The sequence below is a fragment of the Cottoperca gobio genome, chromosome 14 (assembly GCF_900634415.1).
Source record: "Cottoperca gobio chromosome 14, fCotGob3.1, whole genome shotgun sequence".
NCBI lineage: Eukaryota > Metazoa > Chordata > Actinopteri > Perciformes > Bovichtidae > Cottoperca > Cottoperca gobio.
In genome coordinates this window covers 2,153,930-2,173,836 of record NC_041368.1, presented here as the reverse complement: position 1 = coordinate 2,173,836, position 19,907 = coordinate 2,153,930, and the positions used below count along the sequence as shown (strand labels likewise).

At 40.6% G+C, this 19,907-nt stretch overlaps 1 protein-coding gene across 2 annotated transcripts in view; it reads right to left on the bottom strand.

Annotated features, from left to right (window-relative positions):
- The window catches only part of esama (endothelial cell adhesion molecule a), a 54,460-nt gene that overhangs the window by 5,240 nt on the left and 29,313 nt on the right, over positions 1–19,907 (bottom strand). Inside the window, exons 1-2 of one of the 2 annotated variants that reach the window (XM_029448853.1) lie at positions 5,526–5,646; positions 2,457–2,608 (exon numbers count right to left, since the gene is read on the bottom strand). In XM_029448853.1, coding sequence (XP_029304713.1) covers positions 2,457–2,588 — 132 coding nt within the window. In that variant the 5' untranslated portion in view covers positions 2,589–2,608; positions 5,526–5,646. Of the gene's footprint in view, positions 1–2,456; positions 2,609–5,525; positions 5,647–19,907 lie in introns of those variants that run through there. The other variant, XM_029448852.1, reaches the window with a different exon arrangement.

Genomic DNA, 19,907 nt, shown 5'->3' with positions numbered 1-19,907 from the left:
AAAGAAACAGGAATAAAAAAGTCTTGTGAGCACACAGTTCGAGAACAAGTATTTGTGCACAACAGTGTACGTGATGAGTGTGCATACAGACGAGCCCTCTGATGTAAGAACGACGTGGAGCTGAACACGCTCTTAAAACTGTGGAGACGACCGTGGAACCTTTCCCCATACTGAACGACACTGTGTCTACCTTCAGGTTTCTGGGAGCCACCGTCTCCCAGGACCTAAAGCGGGCGTCCAACATACACACTGCAAGGAAACAAGCCCAACAGAGGATGAACTTCCTGCACGTCCATCATTGTGTGGTTTGGTGTAGATATGATTTTCCTACATTTGTCATGTATCCTTTTCTACCAAATCATTGGTGCCAACCAGCCTTCTGTTGAGGTCACTGCAGACCAGCCAGTGCAACCTTTTCCAGCTTCCTCTGGAAGGCCACCACACAGAATAACAGTTTCTTCCCACAGGCCATCACTCTGATGAACACTTTAATGAGTCATATACTGCCAATAATCCTCTCACACCAAAAACATGCACTGCTTCTATTATAGATTACAATTTCACAGTTTTTAGTGCAGCAGCTGTGACTGTCAGTATAAATCCTCCACACTGTATATACAGTATACAGACATGTATATATGCACATACTGCTCATAATCCTCCAGTCCATGCATATCATTCAGTATTTATTTATTTGCGCTACACAACTTGCAGACCTCTTGACTTGTATCTAGACTTTCACCTATTTTTAACAAACTTGTGTACATAATAGTCCTGTCTATGCTTTAACTTTATTTATCCAGCTTTGTTGTCCTTTAATCTTTAGCTGTTATGCCTATTTCTATATAAGTACATTTAGATTACATTAAAAAACAAGGAGTCAAATTCCTTGTATGTGTAGACATGTATATGTGTAGACATGTGTATGTGTAGACATGTGTACGTGTAGACATGTGTACATGTAGACATGTGTACGTGTATACATGTGTACATGTAGACATGTGTACGTGTAGACATGTGTACATGTAGACATGTGTACGTGTAGACATGTGTACGTGTAGACATGTGTACGTGTAGACATGTAGACATGTGTACGTGTAGACATGTGTACGTGTAGACATATAAATAAACGTGAATGTTATTCCATCAACTAAACCCATGTGGTGCTGGAACACAAGGCAGAAACTTTTCAGCCAGAGAATAAAAACAAACTAATTAAATTTGATATTTCTGAATTTGAATTGTTACTGTAGTTCACACTGTATTAGTGAGTTCTGTGAATACCAGGAGCCAGTCAACTCTTCTATAATGTACTCCATATAACACCAGACATGTTGTATGCTATATTTCCGTTGGATGTATGATACATGCTCAGAAAAAAAAGAGAAATTCAGAAACTTTCATAATCAGTTAGTTTTTCCTGATGGACAACATGACAGCTCCCGAAAGTGAAGCCAAGTATTCACTTTTACAATTTTTTATCAAGCACTTTGTACTGATATTATTTGTATTCTATTTTATTATTGTGTGCTCACCACTTTACTTCATATGTTCTTTTGTTGTAACAAGGTAAAGTTTTCCGTTGTGATATTAATAAAGGATTTCTGATTCTGATTCCGACAGGTTCACAAAGAATGGAACTGAGAATGAAAACGATATAGGGTGAGGGACTGAACAGGTTTTTAAATTTTCAAATAACTAGTTTGTCAGAAGAGATTACCTCATCACTAACATGCCCATACAACTCTCTGCAGAGATTGTAGCATCTACATTTGGCTTTGAGGTAGTGACAGTTTGTTCTTTTTATTCATCATTTTGGCTACAAATCACAGTAAAGCCGACTGACACACTGGATGGCTGTCCAGCTTCACTTAATCAACTGTGTCTTTTCCAGCTCTCTGAGTTCTCTTGTCCCCTGTTTCCTTTCTGACTGTGATCCTCTTTTGGGTCGTCCATCTGTACACTCCAATAATCTGAGCTCAGCTGATACTAAACTGAGTCACGGTCAGGTCTCTAGATAATGTGCAATACAGTCACACAAAACCTCTCTGCTTAATTTTGTGATGAACCGCAGACATGATTTCATAAATATTATGATTTGGAAAAACACGTTTATCTTGATTAATGCAGAAAACTAACGTAGAAAACCAACGCAGAAAACCTACAGAATGGAGTTTTCAAGCAGTAAAGAAATAACAGTATATAAAAGCATGCGTTAGGCCTTTTTTGTCTTGGATTAATTTCTAAGAGTTTACAAAGGAAGAGCTTTGCCAGATTAACAGCAGGAGCACAAGCAAACATCCTTCATAACTGTAATCCCAGATATTATAGCTAAAGATTTACTTTCTGGGCTGTACATAATGCAGTATATTGAATATGGAACAAGATATGAACAAATATCACTTCAATGTTTTCCATATATGATGTTTTGTAGGGTCTCCCATTCGCTTCCTTACCAGCTGGGTGTTGTCAGAGACAAAGTTCCAGAGGATGGTGTTGGTGCTCGGGTCACTGCCCGGCCCGGTGTTGTACGAGGCCATCAGCACCACCATCTGACCCTTGATCACCTCAATACTGGGCTGGGGCATCTGGATCTGGGCCCATATGCCTGGGTGGAGGAGAGCATTTCATATGATGTCATTACTCATTCAATAACACTAAATACTTCATGTCATGTAAACATGTCACCGCACACATATTTAGAGAAGTTATGATCTGATCCCTCACTATTCATAACTATGACATAAATAATAATACCAGAATCCACGTCTAAACACAATTGTATACTAAGCATTGAAAGTCTTGCATGAATGTCATCAGTCATAAGGCAAAATCTATGCATTAAGAATATCAGAAATATAGTAATTAATGCTGATTGGTGAGAGTATATGTCAACAGTTCATCACGTCTCAACATACAAACACAAGTCTATTCATTATCATGAAAATCATAACAAATGCTGTTCCTACCAACTAAAGTTGGGAGAAAGTCCATGCAGCAGAGCACTTTAAGTCTTCAAAAATCAACAATACACATCTACTAAATTGATGTTTGTCATCAGGCACAGAAAGAGAGTTCAGAACAACGACACAATCCATCCACAGCGCTTTCCATTTTCATCTGGAAAAGATTTGAGCTAAGGGAATTATATGGGACTTTATGTGACGTTGATAAGTCATGTGAGAGAGAAAAAACAACCAAAAAAACAACAACAGTTCCTCTGGGAAAAAACACTCAGTATCAACATATTCACCTCTGTATTCATTTACATCACTACAGCCACAGTAGAAATTACATTAAGATCAGTGATTTTCAGAGCAGACAACATACTAAAGGACACAAAGTAAAAATGGCCTCATCCTCTTCTTTGTCACTAATACATTGTTGGTTTATCAGCCAACCAGTCAAGGGTTTTTACTGGGATTCATCTCATTATTAGTACCTTTAATAACTTGCTAATAACTTCAATCCTTAGTTAATTACTGAATTCAGTCTATCAATATCTAACTGAGCTAAATGAAATACAAAGAACAAGCTTGGGAATCCACCTGAGGCTGTTAAATAGGAAAACTAAGAAGACAGTTATGTATCTGGAGCAGCCTGAAATGAACTTCTCAGGCAGATTTAGAGTGTCTGTACGGCCACCGGGGGGCAGCAGAGAGCCAACACACATCTGCTACTCACAGAAACAAAAGTTAAATGTCTATATTTACACATTGCTCTGTTGAAAATCATTTTATAGGTGATATCCATCTTAAAATTATGTAATGTTTCACCAGTCAGGGAAATGATGTACATTCATTCACGTACACTGTCAGTACATATTTGACTGAGACATGTTTTTTAATTCAATAAAAAATGTTTTGTCTCAACTGCATGCCATTCTGTCCTTTGCTAGAAACAATGATTTGGATCATGCTATCAGTAAACTGAAAGTGTACATCTGCCCTTTACTGCTCTGTCCAGCAACCATAACAGAGATTATATAGTAATATAGTATAAGAGGAGGCGACACACACACACACACACTCCACTTTACTTCTTTGTATCTCTCACATCTCTCCTATAGGCAGGATTCTTCTTTGTCTTTCAGATCCTTGCCCTCAAATAATATTCCTTTTAATAATTCCAGAATTGATTAAATATGTACCTCAGTCAATCCTGATCAGCCTCACATGGCTGCCAGCTGTGTGTGTGTGTGTTCATCGGAAAGCACGCAATGTAGATATGTGGCATGCGCATGCACATCTTTATGAATTGATGAGGTTTATGAGTGTGTTGTTCTCAGCTAACCAGAGTGTCTAGCTAATGAACCACTTACATGCACAAACACTCTTCATCCACTACACTGCCGTCCAGAAATTGTGATTTTAAAGCGACACGTGAACCATGCACACAGTATTATCCCTCGTCACTGCACTGCAACAGGGATAGAAAGACATTCCTACTAATTGGTATCATTGTTTTTGGTGCCACAATTGCCACTAAAGAGAATGTTTCTCCATTCACAGGAAGTGATGCAATCAAATGTAAGACCAAAGTCTAAGTGTGAAGTAGTGTTCTGTCACTATGTCTGCACCAGCTAGACACCACAAAGAAGAAACTTGCTCTACTAATGTCATGGTACATGACTTCTAGGTATTAATGTCCTCAGTGTTCACAAAGTTGCCTCAGGCTTGTTGCTATTTGGGGCCAACAACATGCAAAGTTCCCTCGTGCTGCTTTAAATTGAACTGCATTAATACTCAGCATATTAGGGGGGTAACACAAAGAATGGTGAACAAGTCGGATAGCAGCTAAAGAGAGACGGCAGATCGATGCGGTGTGATTGTTAAAAATAATCGAGTAAAGGTTTTCGTATTCAAAGCTCTCAAACATCTGTGTTGTGCTGCACTGTGCTCACAGCTGGTCTCTGCTGATGCGAGCTGAGAGGGAAGTTGTGGGTCGGACGGATAAACAATGAGCTGAAACTCATTATGAAGCTTCGAGCTGCAGGTGAGAACATCTGTCAAAAATATTGATTATAGCGACTTTAATATTAAATGAATATATATATATATACATATACAAAACAAACTCGTGTTTTGCTTTGGAAATAAGATTACAAGCTGTTTTTTCCCTGCAGGGTTTAATAAACGTACAGCTCTAAGATTAAATTCCTTTAAATGAATATTATTTATAATAGACACCTCTGAAGCTTTCTCGGCACAGCTGCAATTAGAAGTGCAACAATACACCACGTAAAGAGATCTCTAAAGAGAGTAGGTGTATGTGTCAGGTTCTCTGTCGCTGTGGAGACAGACGAAGCTGAGAAGTGATGAGAGAGGCAGAATGTGTAGGCTGTACTTCTTAGGGAACATTGATTCTAATAAAGAGTCGTGGCAATCAAGTCATTACGACACAGATAGAGGTGAGGAAGGAGATGAAAAAAGATGAAGAGTGAAAGAAGGAAAAGTGCTGAAAAGGAGGAGAAAGGAAGGACAAGAGACGAAGAAGAGCTTCATTGTGTCAATCGCTCTTCAGACCTTAAGAAGATGTGTAGCAGTGAGAAGCAGACCTCTTGTCTAGGTGTTGGCTGATGGATGGATAGTTGGATCAGTGGACATGTGGAGATGACACAAAGAGGCTTAAACATAAAGGCACTGAGTCAGTGTGGAGCAGCTCTCTGGTGATTGCAGTAAGCCCGTAACAGACTCCACTCAGAGCCTGCTGTAAGTCTCTGGGAGGAGGGATGGATGGAGGAATGGGTGTCCTGAAATCAAATAAAAATCTCTGGGAGAAGGAAGATGTCTTGAAGGACAACACAATCAACGACTTGTATTCTTAAAGCAACAGCGAGCGGGGCTTTAATGTTTGGACCTGTGTAATTAGAATGAATGTATTGCTAGGACAGAGCACTACAGGAAGAGCTCCATATTTTTAGAAATACATTCATTTCTTGTCCAAAGTTAAATGAGAAGATTGATACTACGTATGTCTGTATGCTAAACAGAGCTTAACATAAAGACTGACAGCAGGGGGAAACAGCGACCCCGGCTCTATCCAACAGTAATACAATCCACCTACCAGCACCTCTAAAGCTCTCTGACATCTCATATCTTGTTAGATTAATCCCTTTTGGTTTTATAGGGGTTATGTGCAGGTCTATATCTTGACCTGATCTGTCTTTGTGCTAAGCCTTTCTTCTGGCTGTAGCTTCTTATTTGACGGACAAATAGAGTGGTATTAATATATTCATCTAACTCTTGACAAGAAACCAAATAAGCATATAACCAAAAAAATTTCCTTCAACTGTCTTTGTGAGACCAAAGGTCATAAGAGGTTCCAGTGTTGCTGGTGAGTGCAGCTTAGCGTGGACATGCTTACTCAGTATTGTGGGAAAAGAAAACTTTGTTGTAAAAATGCTATGTGTGACCTGTAGTGTGCATACAAGACTTCCCAGCAGGGATCACCCAGACATCAACATTTCATTGTGGAAAATGATCCAAATCTTCAGCCCTCATTAGTGTAGGCTGCGCTTCATGATTTAGCCTGATCAGATGGGTGCATTTATTACATGCCAAGTGCTTTAAGAAGAGAAATCCTCCCTGAGTCCGATGAGAGTGCACCACACCAGAGGAAAAGATGAATGGATGTATGGAGAGATGGAAAATGGAGGGATAAATAGAGAAATGAACAAGGCCACATGAATCACACTCATAACATTCACTCTTCACTCTTCATTTGGTCAGTGAGGCTTAATCTTCCCCAGTGTGGCAGCTCTGAGATCCACTCTGCAGGCTTCATGAAGATTGGCTTTAAATATTCCATGGTGACTGATGGCAGGGCAGATGGGAGCCAGTTGGTTCAGTGTGAACTAAATGAAGGGAGTAATGAGGTCTGGAAGGGTCTCACTGGAAGTAATGGGGGGACTTGACTAATTCTAGTTTAACAAGGTGTTTCATGGTTAGGTGGCTCTTATTCATCTTCCTTTACAGCAGGGGGGGGGGGAACCTTTTCCCTACCAAGGGCCATTTTATCTTTTACAACATCCTTCGAGGGCCATACCAATTATTGAACTCATAACCTCTGCACATTTTTTTAAGACACAGCCCATTCATTTCACTTTTCTTATATGCTGTGCAAAAAAGCAACTTTTTTATCCATGTATCTTTCTGTTTTATCAGCAATCCTTTATTAGTCCCACAACGGGGAAATGTTTCTTGTCACAGCAAAATAACATATGAAGTAAAAAGGCAGTAAACAATAATTAAATAGAATAAAAAATAATATAAGTACCAAGTGGTTGATCATAAATAAAGTGAGTATTGCACATAGTAGTGGTGGAATATTCTGTTCTTGGTGTGGTGGTCTACCTCTCTATCTCTCCATATTTGTATGTTACGCTCTGCAGAGAGCTGCTTGTTGGGCCAAACTCCGCCGAAGAGCGTTAACTTTATCCAAACGCACTCGTCCTTTCAGCTCGTGCAGTTCAACATGTTTCGTAATGCAATGACGCTTGAGATTATTTTTCATCACCACAAGCGCGACCGCACAAACTAGGCACACTAGCTTTTACTTCCACAAAGAAATAATCGTTTGTCCATTTCTCCTGGAAAGTGCGACATTCCACCTTTCTCTGTTTTACACTCGCCATGCTGCGTTCGCTGATGTCAATGACTGTTTCGTTTAATACTGAAGTTTTTTGACATGACGTGACCACGTGATGACACGTTCCACTCGTTTTGCGTGCGTTTCACAAATTACCTCGAGGGCCGTATACGGCCCGAAGGCCGGAGGTTCCCCACCCCTGCTTTACAGGTATAGATAGAGCACTTCTATGTACAGCAGGGAGAAGGGTGTATGATACCAGGCTTACAGCAATGCTTTACAAACGTTTTTTTATACCACAGCACCCCTTAATGTTTTTGTCAGGGCACCCAGAGCCCCCCAACCCCTAATATAATATGCATATCAGTACACTGTGATGAGGGCTGAGTTACATCAGCACTCCTTTGAGCTCTGCTTACTGTTTCAAATCAATTGTTCTGAACTCCTGAAAAAAATTGATTGGGAAAAGTGCTAGGTAGTAACAATAAAGTTAGATAATAGTTAAACATGTAAAACAATAGGGACAACACACACCCACACACACACACTCTCACACACACACACACACACACACACACACACACACTCTCACACACACACACACACTTTTTTAATGCAATTTTATTTACCCACAGTAATCTATTTCCTGGCAGCAGCGGAGTGATCAACAAAAGTAAAATCAAGCAAAACTTACAACCTTACAGTTAGAGTTAGAGTACAACCTTCATTTCTTTCATTATTCCGTCACTGAAGAGATTAACATTGACTTCTAATGACTCAGATGCACTGAAGATGTTCATGAATGAAAACTTAGCCGCACATTATTCATGCATCATTGTGCTAAATTCAGAAAAACAGCACAGCTCAAACTTGTGTGTAGTTAAGGACTTGAGGCAACATATCAGTGTTGAAGTCTGATGGAAGCGTTATGTCATTCCGAAATAAACTCCAAGTGTGTATTGTACATGAGTTAGTTGGTGTTCCGAGCACCGTGGAGGGACAACAGAGCCGGTTCTTTTCCTTGATGAAAATAGTTTGCTGTGTGCGCAAATCATCTAATTACAGGAAACACTTCAGATGGAGCCCGTTTACTTCACCTCACTGTAGATTAAGCAGTAGTCAAACAGCCTTTGATGAGATTGAGCTGATCTAACGTCTTTCATGCTAAAAAGATGGGTGGAGTGGGTCGGTCGCTTCCTCAGAGCGTTATCAGCCACTTAGAGGAAACTGCTAGAGTGGTTGGGGGGTGGGGGGGTAGATGGAAAATGAGAATGTCAAAGGTAAGATCTTGTTAAATGTATTTCTACATCCTAATTTCAAATACATCTGTTAATCTTATATGTAAAAGAATAAATCCATCTGTAGAGCAGCCTGAGTGAAGAGTGAAGAGATGACAGGATGAGAAGAAGAGCGATAACAGAGAGAGGGAAGAGGAGGAGATGATTTCATCTGGAGGATCGTTGGAGAAGTAGTTCAGTGCTGAAGAAGATGTCCCCACGGAGGACCACTGAGCACTCTCTCTGGAGGCTGGGTGGAAACGTGATGCCTTACTCGCTCATGGAGATAAACTACTGAACCAGCTCATGGGACCTCTTATCCCAATTCCACCAGATCGGACTTTGGAATGGTGCTTTTTCTGTCATCAAAGTGGCAGAAAATATGTGTATATAAGTACATAAGTATAAGAGTTAGATGAAATATAAGCCATGTTGTTAATATTTAGATGAATGTCTAAGCCTATATAAAGCTGTGTTAACTGGCCAGAGGGAAAATGAATAGCGGAAATAAAACAGGAGGTTTTAACAGTGGGGAAATGAATGTGAATGTGTGAATGTAAACAGCTAATCTGGTGAAAACTGATGAAACCATATTGAGGACGATGAAGATTATTACATCTTTAACTATCTACAGCTCCATGTTTTTAGACTAAAGTCTGTTTCTTTGTATTTAGTCAAATCTGCGGCATTGAAAGTTCTGCTGCTTGGGACATGATGAGTCTGTTACTGAAGAAACATTCTGAATCTGACGGTTAGGAGATGAGATCTGAAGTTGTAAGGAACACAAATGCTTTCTAAACAGACTTTATCCTGAATGAACATCGGAGATCCTGTGTGTGTGTGTGTGTGTGTGTGTGTGTGTGTGTGTGTGTGTGTGTGTGTGTGCGTGTGTGTGTGTGTGTGTGTGTGTGTGTGTATGTGTGTGTGAGGAAGTGGTGTGTCAGGTCAGTGGGAATATTGCTACAAATCGGATGTTGTTATCTGTTTAGATCACATTATCTGTTCATATCCTAACAATCTATTTCTTCACATCCCTCATATAGAAAATCAAATTCAAATACTTGCTAGTCAATACCAAGTATTTGAATTTGATTTTCCATTCAAATTCAGATCCCTCTTGTTTTACTGCACGGCTTTCCAACCACTCATAACATATAATGTAACATAGTTATTGTATGTGCTGGACATGAGTTAAGCATTCATGATAACAGAAAACTATTTTATATTCAGCCCTGAATGATTGAATCAGACCTAACATCGCACATTCACAGCTATAACATATGCAGAAAAGGCTTTTACGTTCACCCTTTACTTTGAACATGAAGAAGTATGCATACACTGTGTGAATATTTAATAGCACACATTAAGATCACACTAAGCAACCGGCACTGCCTATGGATACAATTAAAAAACTGAAAAACAAGACAGACAACATATTGCAAATATCCACCTGAAAAAGGTGGATGTACTGTATGGTGGTAGATATATTTCAGTACTATAGCGATGAGCATGCACATCTATCTGTGTGATACTCACGTATTTTACGAGGAAATTAAGGATGAAGATGAATATTGAAAAAAAACAAAAAACTGGAAACTGCAAAGCAAACGCAGACTTGGGAGAAAGATGTAAATCATCAGGTATCCTATAAGTAAAGGTACGTGTGACACAGAGCACGGTAGGATTAACACACTCGGCCGTCAGTGAGCCTCTTTACTGCCAAACAATATGCTCTACTCACTTCTCACGTACAAACAATGCAAAAGTAATCCTATCAAAGGGAGAATATCACTTTTGATGTTTTCCTGAATCTTACTATTGTTATGAAGACATTTGGTCCTCACAAACATAGAAGCACAAGGGTACTCAAACACATGCACACACACTCAGCTTCTCGTTCACAGAGAGGGCTCAGGGCGAGAGACAGAGGCAGAGCTCATCATCTGATAACGGTGCGATTGCCGTTCTTTCCAGTATAATTAAAGGAGAGACACAGCAGTGTGGGACTCTTGGAGAGAGGAATGTGTCATCTTTGTCTTCGAGCTGCAGAACTACCAGCCACTCATCAGCTGGATACACGGAGAGGAGAGGAGAGGAGAGGAGAGGAGAGGAGAGGAGAGGAGAGGAGAGGAGAGGAGAGGAGAGGAGGAGGGAAGCACCTGCTTAATTAGGGGAACAGAAATTGTGTGAGGCCATGAGGGTCAGCAATGTGTGTGTTTGTATCTGTAGTCTGAAGTCTGCGTGTGTGTTCATGCATACAGGACTGTCTCAGAAAATTAGAATATTGTGATAAAGTTCTTTATTTTCTGTAATGCAATTAAAAAAACAAAAATGTCATGCATTCTGGATTCATTACAAATCAACTGAAATATTGCAAGCCTTTTATTATTTTAATATTGCTGATTATGGCTTACAGCTTAAGAAAACTCAAAAATCCTATCTCTAAATATTAGAATATCATGAAAAAGTATACTAGTAGGGTGTTCAACGAATCACTTGAATCGTCTAATTAACTCGAAACACCTGCAAGGGTTTCCTGAGCCTTGAAAAACACTCAGCTTGGTTCAGTAAACTAAATCACAAGTATGGGGAAGACTGCTGATCTGACTGCTGTCCAGAGGACCATCATTGACACCCTCCATCAGGAGGGTAAGACACAAAAAGACATTTCTCAAAGAGCAAGCTGTGCACAGAGTGCAGTTTCAAAGCACATCCACAAAAAGTCTGTTGGAAGGGGGAAATGTGGCAGGAAACGCTGCACAACCAAGAGAGATGACCGCAGCCTTAACAGCATTGTGAAGAAGAGTCGCTTCCAGAATTTGGGGGAGCTTCAAAGACAGTGGACTGAAGCTGGAGTCCAGGTATCAAAAGCCACTGTTCACAGACGTGTCCGGGAAATGGGCTACAATAGCCGTATTCCCATGGTCAAGCCACTTCTGAACTCAAGACAACGGAAGAAGCGTCTGACTTGGGCTATGGAAAAGAAGCACTGGACAGTTGCAGAGTGGTCCAAAGTCCTCTTTTCAGACGAAAGCAAGTTTTGTATTTCATTTGGAAGTCAAGGCGCCAGAGTCTGGAGAAAGGCTGGAGAGGAGCAAAATCCAAGTTGCTTGAAATCCAGTGTGAAGTTCCCACAGTCAGCGATGGTTTGGGGAGCCATGTCAGCTGCTGGTGTTGGTCCACTGTGTTTCATCAAGCCCAGAGTAAATGCAGCTGTGTACCAAGAGATTTTAGAGCACTACATGCTTCCGTCTGCTGAAAAGCTCTATGGAGATGAGGAATTCATTTTCCAGCATGATCTGACACCTGCCCACAGTGCCAAAACCACCAGTAACTGGTGTACTGACCATGGCATTACTGTCCTCGATTGGCCTGCCAATTCCCCTGACCTGAACCCCATAGAGAATATGTGGGGTATTGTGAAGAAGAAGCTGAAAGACACCAGACCCAACAATGCTAATGAGCTAAAGGCCGCTATTGAAGCATCCTGGGCATCCATAACACCTCAGCAATGCCACAGGCTGATTGCCTCCATGCCACGCCGCATTGATGCAGTAATCCGTGCAAAAGGATTCCCAACCAAGTACTGAGTGCATTAATGGACATTTTCAAATGTTTGATTTTGTTTTGCTGTTATACATTTTTTTTTTACTTGGTCTGAGGAACTATTCTAATTTTTTGAGATAGGATTTTTGAGTTTTCTTAAGCTGTAAGCCATAATCAGCAATATTAAAATAATAAAAGGCTTGCAATATTTCAGTTGATTTGTAATGAATCCAGAATGCATGACATTTTTGTTTTTTTAATTGCATTACAGAAAATAAAGAACTTTATCACAATATTCTAATTTTCTGAGACAGTCCTGTAGGTCTATTTCTATGTGTATGGCTTGCCATCTAACTACGATACACACACGTACACATCCCCAACACTGTACTGTCTGAAGTAATCCTGTACACTAACTGCAACATGTCCCCTTCACTGTGTGGGAGGTCCTGTTGTCTTTTCCTAATGTGTGACAGTGTGCGCACCAAACTATTTTGGATCTAAACACAATGCTAATAGCGAACCTGAAGTTAATTAGGCAACCTCTTAACCTTTTGTATGAAGCCAGGGCGCCGGAATGTGGCGCAGTGGCGCCGGGTGGAAACCTGCGGTCCTGCAGCGAAAGCTCAACCAGAGATGCTGACATCACAGCCATCCAACATTAAACATCAAAGTAAGCACTCCGGGCGTCTTTACGAATATATTTTCTCATTAAATGTCCTGTGTAATAGGAAACACCGGAGTTTATTAAGCAGTGGGATATTTCCCACCCCGTGGCATCATTAGGGTTAGGGTTAGGGTATATCTCAACAATATCTCAACATCTAATCCATGGATTGGCAAACCATTTTTTACAGATATTAATGGTTCCAGGAGGATTAATCCTTAAAGCCTGACAACTGTGGCTCAGGAGGTAGAGCGGTCGTCCACCGGTTCCTGCAGTCATGTCGAAATGGGCAAGACACTGAACCCCAAATTGCTCCCGATGGCCAACAGTGTGTGAGTGTGTGTGAATGGTTATCACTACTGATTATGCACCTTTTATGGAGCCTCTGACTCTGTATGAATGTGTGTAAAGCGCTTTGAGTGATTGTAAAGTTTGGAAAAAGCGCTATATAAAAGCAGTCCATTGTTGGGAAGCAGGCTAAATTATAATAGAAAAGATCTGACTATAATTTCTAACTTCCTGTTGTTTTCAGAACAACAGCATGCACAATGATCATAATCGCACAAACATCATGTTATAGTGTAAACATTAATCCTGTCTTACTTGCAATATTGCTGTTTTTAGTGCTGAGAAAGATGGTACTGTAGCTATACTTTGTGCTGAACGGACATATCTCTGTTCTCATATTCGTATGCAGCAGTATTCATGTGCCAGTGTGATGTTCAGGTTTCTGATAGCAGCTGAGCCTTTAGCAAGAACAGAACACTTTGGTTAATTGGAGCTGCCTTCCATCTGATCAAGACACCATGGGAACTACTGGAGAGAGGAAGTTACTGGAAATGTGTCCATTGACAGAGCTTGAGGCTCTTATTGAACACATACTGCTGATTAAAAGCCAACCTCGTCCATCCAACAGATCAGTCTTATCAGGTGACGGAAACAATGGCACCTCGTTTCAAATCCAGCTTCAGACAAAATAAGTTACGACTCTAACTTAACAGCAACGGTCTCAAACGGTTCTGCTTTCGTTCATTAGAAGAACAATCTTTATGCAAAAAGAAAAAGTTAACATCGTCTACAAAAAAATGAAAGACAACCTCACACCCCTTCACACTCAAACATACTTCCTCTGCATTGTGTGGATCATTGCAGGGAGGAAAAAGCTGGGCCGCCTGATAGCACTGTGATGGAGCTTTATTCCAGAATTAGCCTGTTTGTCTTGGTCGGCAGTGTTAAAGTGAAGTCCAGTAGTCGGGGTCAGACAGGAAGCAGCCCACACTGAGACAATAACAGCCTTTAACACACTCCCTGCTGGCTGACTACTCCCACATTTAAATATATTCAACATCTGAGCAGCAGGACAAGATGACTGTGAGGGAGGGGATAGGCTGTATGACTGTATAGTGTCATACCAGAGAGCATGTATACACACACAAACACACACACACAAACACACACACACACACACACACACACACACACACACACACACACACACACACACACACACACACACACACACACACACAGGGAAGACATTTGACCTGTCCAGGGTCACCGACAGCTGTGGAGATCAGTGTGGACAGGTGACATGATCTGCTCAGGTCACCATCAAATCATGGTAAATCCAGCCCAGGGCTATTCCACACTTTCCTCTTACACAGTGTGTGCGTGTGTGTGTGTGTGTGTGTGTGTGTGTGTGTGTGTGTGTGTGTGCGTGTCACAAACACACAGAGAAAATTTGTGGTTTCACCCATCAGCCTTCAATCTGGGAATCTGGGTATAATTTCTCCACTTTAATCAAAAGGTGGGAAACATTATGGTACGACGTGACTTTGTTGTGTCAAAGAAGATGGACGGAGATGTGCTGTCTCCAGTGGCTGATTGTGTGCGTGTTTGTGTGTCAGTGGACACCATTAAAGAGATGTGGTGGCATGGTTGGAGGTTGACAGGCTGTTAAGTGAAACCAGGAGAGATGGGATTCTGCTAGAGATGAGTGAAGTAAGCACAGCCATGTATCACTGTGTATAACGGATACATAAATGGATGACTAGTGAACAACCGTGTGTACTTTGAGATGCTGGGTATTTCATGTGTGAAGTGTGTGTGTTTAGTTGCTGTGCTGTCAGCATCACACACTTGATCCATAATGCATTGTGCTGCTGCCAGCTGAAGGCAGAGCTCTGAGCCAACACAAAGTCAGCCTGAGGTAAAACTGATTAGATATGGTGATAATCACATTAATGTTCATTTTAACTCAACCGATTATCTGACTAAATGCTTTCATCACAAAAAGCTAAGAGAGGAACAGGAATTCAACCGACCCTCTAGGGAAAAGCAGTCTGTGGAGCAATACACTTTAAAGACACAAGAACGGAAGAAGGCCTTGGTTTCTGGGAAGATGAAAGTAGTTTGTCTGGCACTGAAGGAGCGGACAACGTCCATAATGACGCCATTTGGTCCTCCCATGGTGCAATGCACACGCTGCATTCGGTCCGCCTCCTCTCTCTCAGAACTAGCAAGAGCAGATGTTGATTTGTGGATGCTTAGCTTGTTGTGTGTATAACTAATCCAACTGCCTTATTAGGGAGTCAGGAATCCAGTGTGTGAATGCAGAGTAGAGACACACTCTCATCATACTCTGATTCTAACAATCTTGATTGGCTTTTTCTTACAAGTTCATTTAACTTCTGAAAGCTTCCTCTTATTAGCATTTATAGCTTCAGTCTTGTTCTAAGTGTTTTATTAGGTGTACATGTCTTTTAAGATGGAACTCTTTGGTGTTAAAAATGGGATTCTCCATAATTAAAAGTCTTGCACACCCTTGAAAAAGGTAAGGAAGGAGAGAGGACGGTGCTTGGAATCACAGATAAGGACTCTGCAGGGAGAGAGGGAGAAGCATTCATCTTGTTTTGACACAAAGACTGATAATGTGAAGGATGGGAGGGAGGCGTTGTCTGCCGTGTAGTAATGCAAATTGAAGATGTCGGACGACATGCTAATTTGGGCCGAAATGCCAGTGATAAAAGAATGTGGAGGAAAGTTCCTCTCCTTGTTTGGCCTTTTACCTATAATTACAAAAACACACAACAGTGTATTTTGTGGATTACATCATTAATGGCACAGTAGTGGTGGAGAGCAGATGGAGACAGTGATAATGAGCCAGAAAAAAAGAGATGTGTTGTATTTGGACATTTACAGAAGATTACAGTTCTTAAAGAGGATTGCAAAAGAATTTTGGAGAGCAAATACAACATGCTTCTGTTACAGCTACGTTAGAAATATTGAGCATTGATTAATGGAGAAGAAACTGTCCTGTGGTGTCTTATGGTGCAGCTTAGTCATAGAATGGAAACAGCTATTCTGGCTCTTTGCTATGGTAACAAAATCAGGTTACCAGCACCTCAATTATTATAATATTGTATCGCATTTGTTTAATACGTACAAAAAAAGTGCAGGATTATTATTATTACTATTGCTTGGATGGGGGCAGTGACTTCATAGCTAGCTAGCAGTTTCCCCCTGCTTCCAGTCTGTCTGTATAAGCTAAGCATACAGCTAAGCATCAGCTTCACATTTAATGAACACATATGAGTAGTGTCATTCTTTTCATGCAACTCTTGGCATAATAGCAAATTAGTATATTTTCCATAATACTTAAAAATCCCATGGAATATGAAGGGTTGTTTTTTAAAGAACAAAACCACATTTCTATTTTCAAAATCAACTTATTACATTAACTAAAGTGTTACATTGGAAGGATAAGCGATGGCTCATAAAGTACTCTGTGATGACACTTTCTAAAACAACATCCTCACAGGGCTGGATGAAGATCTGTTAGATGGAAACGTTGCTGTTACTTTACATTTGCAGGGAGCCATCAGCACCGTGTGCAGATCCTGTGTCTGACGTGTGCCTCCAGTCGTTTCTTTGATTCTGTAGAAGTGTTTAGGATGTGTGTACCCTACACTCTGTCTGACTTTCTAAACATTCAATCAGTTGTTAAACTGTACATCTATCACGTCACCATACCGCACTATGGCGCCCTCAGCATCCTCTGATAACATCCTGTCTTTCCTTCTTACAGAAGACATTGCATATCCTAATTAGGGAGCTCACGATTCCAGAGAGAGCATGTAGGGGTATCAAAAACAAACAAAAGAGCTCTCGGAGGCGGGAAGTGACAAGCAAAGTTCACGGTCCCCAGAGGAAGTGGTTATTTTGCTTTGGTGTCTGATATCCCTCCAGAATCAGTGCAATGGAAAATGTCCCAATGTGTCGTCCGCAGTGGATCTTCAGTAACTGAGTTGTAAAGAAAACAAAAACACCTAAAGATCGAGCTATTAAATCAGTGCGGCGGGATATTTGCTGAGTATTAGCCTCAAATAGTCCCCTGAGTATTCATGACAAGCTATCAAAGAGCTACTTGTGGATGGATTATTCAGAGGGACATCCATCTCTGATAAAGCTAAATCTCTGAACTGTGAGGAATTGTTTACGGAAAAATACCAATTTGCTCAGCGTCAGCTCTGTGCTGGCCGTGTGCCAGGAGTGACGACTTGGACCAAAGATAGAAATGTCAGACAGTTTATATTACAGAAATATCTCTACCAAAAGATCATGCTTTCATAGTGTGGCTTGGATACAGTTTTAACTCTTGTTGGATTCGAATGAGAGGCATTAAAGAGGTCATTGTATTGTTGTCCATGAAGTTCAAACATAACTTGATTTTGAAGATCTTTTTTTTCTCAGCCAGGAACTGACTGAGTCTCTTGAATTGCCAACTTGGGGATGAAAGTCTGGGATGAAAGTACTATTTATTGTTAAGGTAATGTAAGTGTGGCTTTGGAAATGACAGTTAAGAAATAAAGGAGAAGCCTTTAATCTATGAGCAGATGCATCAAGAGCTCAAAGAGAAAACCTGACCTGCAGTCTAGTACCAATTTCACCTTTAGGCAAATAAAGTTCCCTTTACACCACTGTATACACCAGTGACTACATCGCAGGTTTCATGACCAGTCCTTGTTATCACCAGATAAGGAAGTACACCTACATATACGTACAGTACTTATTAGTAAATATGAGGTATTAGTACTAAAAAGAGAGGGAGAGAAAAGAGAAACGTGCTGCAAAAACATAAAATGCAGTGTGGCATTGTTACTTTTACTCACGTAAATGATTTAAGCATATTATAGCCAGACAATTCCAAAATACTTTCTGACACTCTGATGAACTTGCCTGTTTAGACAGTAAATCAAGCTTTACAGTTGACTGATCTTATCGCTGTGTCGAGTAGATTTTGTGGTTGTCACAAATAATTTTAGCAATAAAAGCTTAATTGTGTTGACTGCATAGTGTTTGAAGTCAAGAGCCAAAACACAGTTTATCCTCCAGACACTGAGTTCAGGATGTCAGTATGTCATAATGAGTGTCCCTGGTATAACTCATGAAAAATGTATCATAATAATAGCAATTGTGGCAGGTAATTATATGGTTGCATATAGTTGGTGTGGTATGGTGTTGGTCTGCAGGGGGGGTCGGGTCAGCTTGGCTAGAACAGGCATTTGTGAAAACAGTAATAGCATTAACTCCCGGGGAGAGAACCTATGTTTATGCTGTAATTATTGCTGTTGCTAGAGAAAATATAATTATCCTTCTACAATGATAAAATACACAATAGTGGCTCTGATCACTGTACAGTCTCAGCACTCTGGTGTTATCCTCCTGCTGCTCTCATCCCAGTGTCAGTGTTGTATTTAATGTTCAGTGTAGCACTTCAGCGAGGGAGTTTTATGACAATTATAAGATCTCAGAAACAGTCAGTTGTGTTGTGCTATTAAACTGTCAGTATATAAATCAAGCTCAGGGCTACAGATGGACATGCAATAATCGTTCTCCAGGGCTACCACAAGACTGTATCTTTACTTTTAATAGTTCTTACATTTAAAGGACCAGTGTACAATATTTAGGAGATCTATAAGCAGAAATGGAACATAATATTCATAACTGTGTATAATCACTTGAAAGTATAAATGGTTGTGTTTCTGTTACCTTAGAATGAGCCCTTCATATCTACATAGGGAGAGGGTCCTCTTCACGTGTGTGCTATGTTACACCGCCATGTTTCTACAGTAGCTGTAACTCTGGCTCTAGAGAGGGGCTTTCACATTTCTACGTTACCTCAAGGACATCGTAGTTCTCCTTTAACTAGCTTTAACGCCAGCCGCCCCCTCAATTTCATTTCTTCTATAGTAGTGTTATGTTGAGGTGCTGGTCCTGAAAGACACCACGGTGTTACCTGGTTTTGCACAAGTCAGCTCGTACCACAGTCTTGGAAAAGGAGGGGTGACTGGGGGGGGGGGGCTATTTGGTTGGTTGCAATTTGCAACAGCAGCGCTAGGTGCCGCCAAATCCTACACACTGTCCCTTTAATAAAATGTGCTGCAAAACCTCCAAAACTTCTTATTAACTGAATGGAAAAAAATTGAGCTTACAAGTTATATTTTATGGACAAGCTCATTTTTCCGTGGTATGATTTCATAGGTCACAATGCCCAAATGTCTTTTTGATTGCAGTGTTTGCCCAGGCATAGACACAAAAGGTCTGTGGAGTGTTCATTAGTGTGTGCAGCCATTGACATATCAGTATATGTGTGTAATAACATGCGTAATGTGTGTGTATGTGTGTCCTTTTATTCCACAAATATATATAACAACTGCATACTTATGAGGTATTCTTGAAAAAACCCTTTTAAGAAAACCTTTGGATTTGTATCTCCTCCTACAGTTTGATGATGACACATACAGTGCATGAGTTATATTATGCAT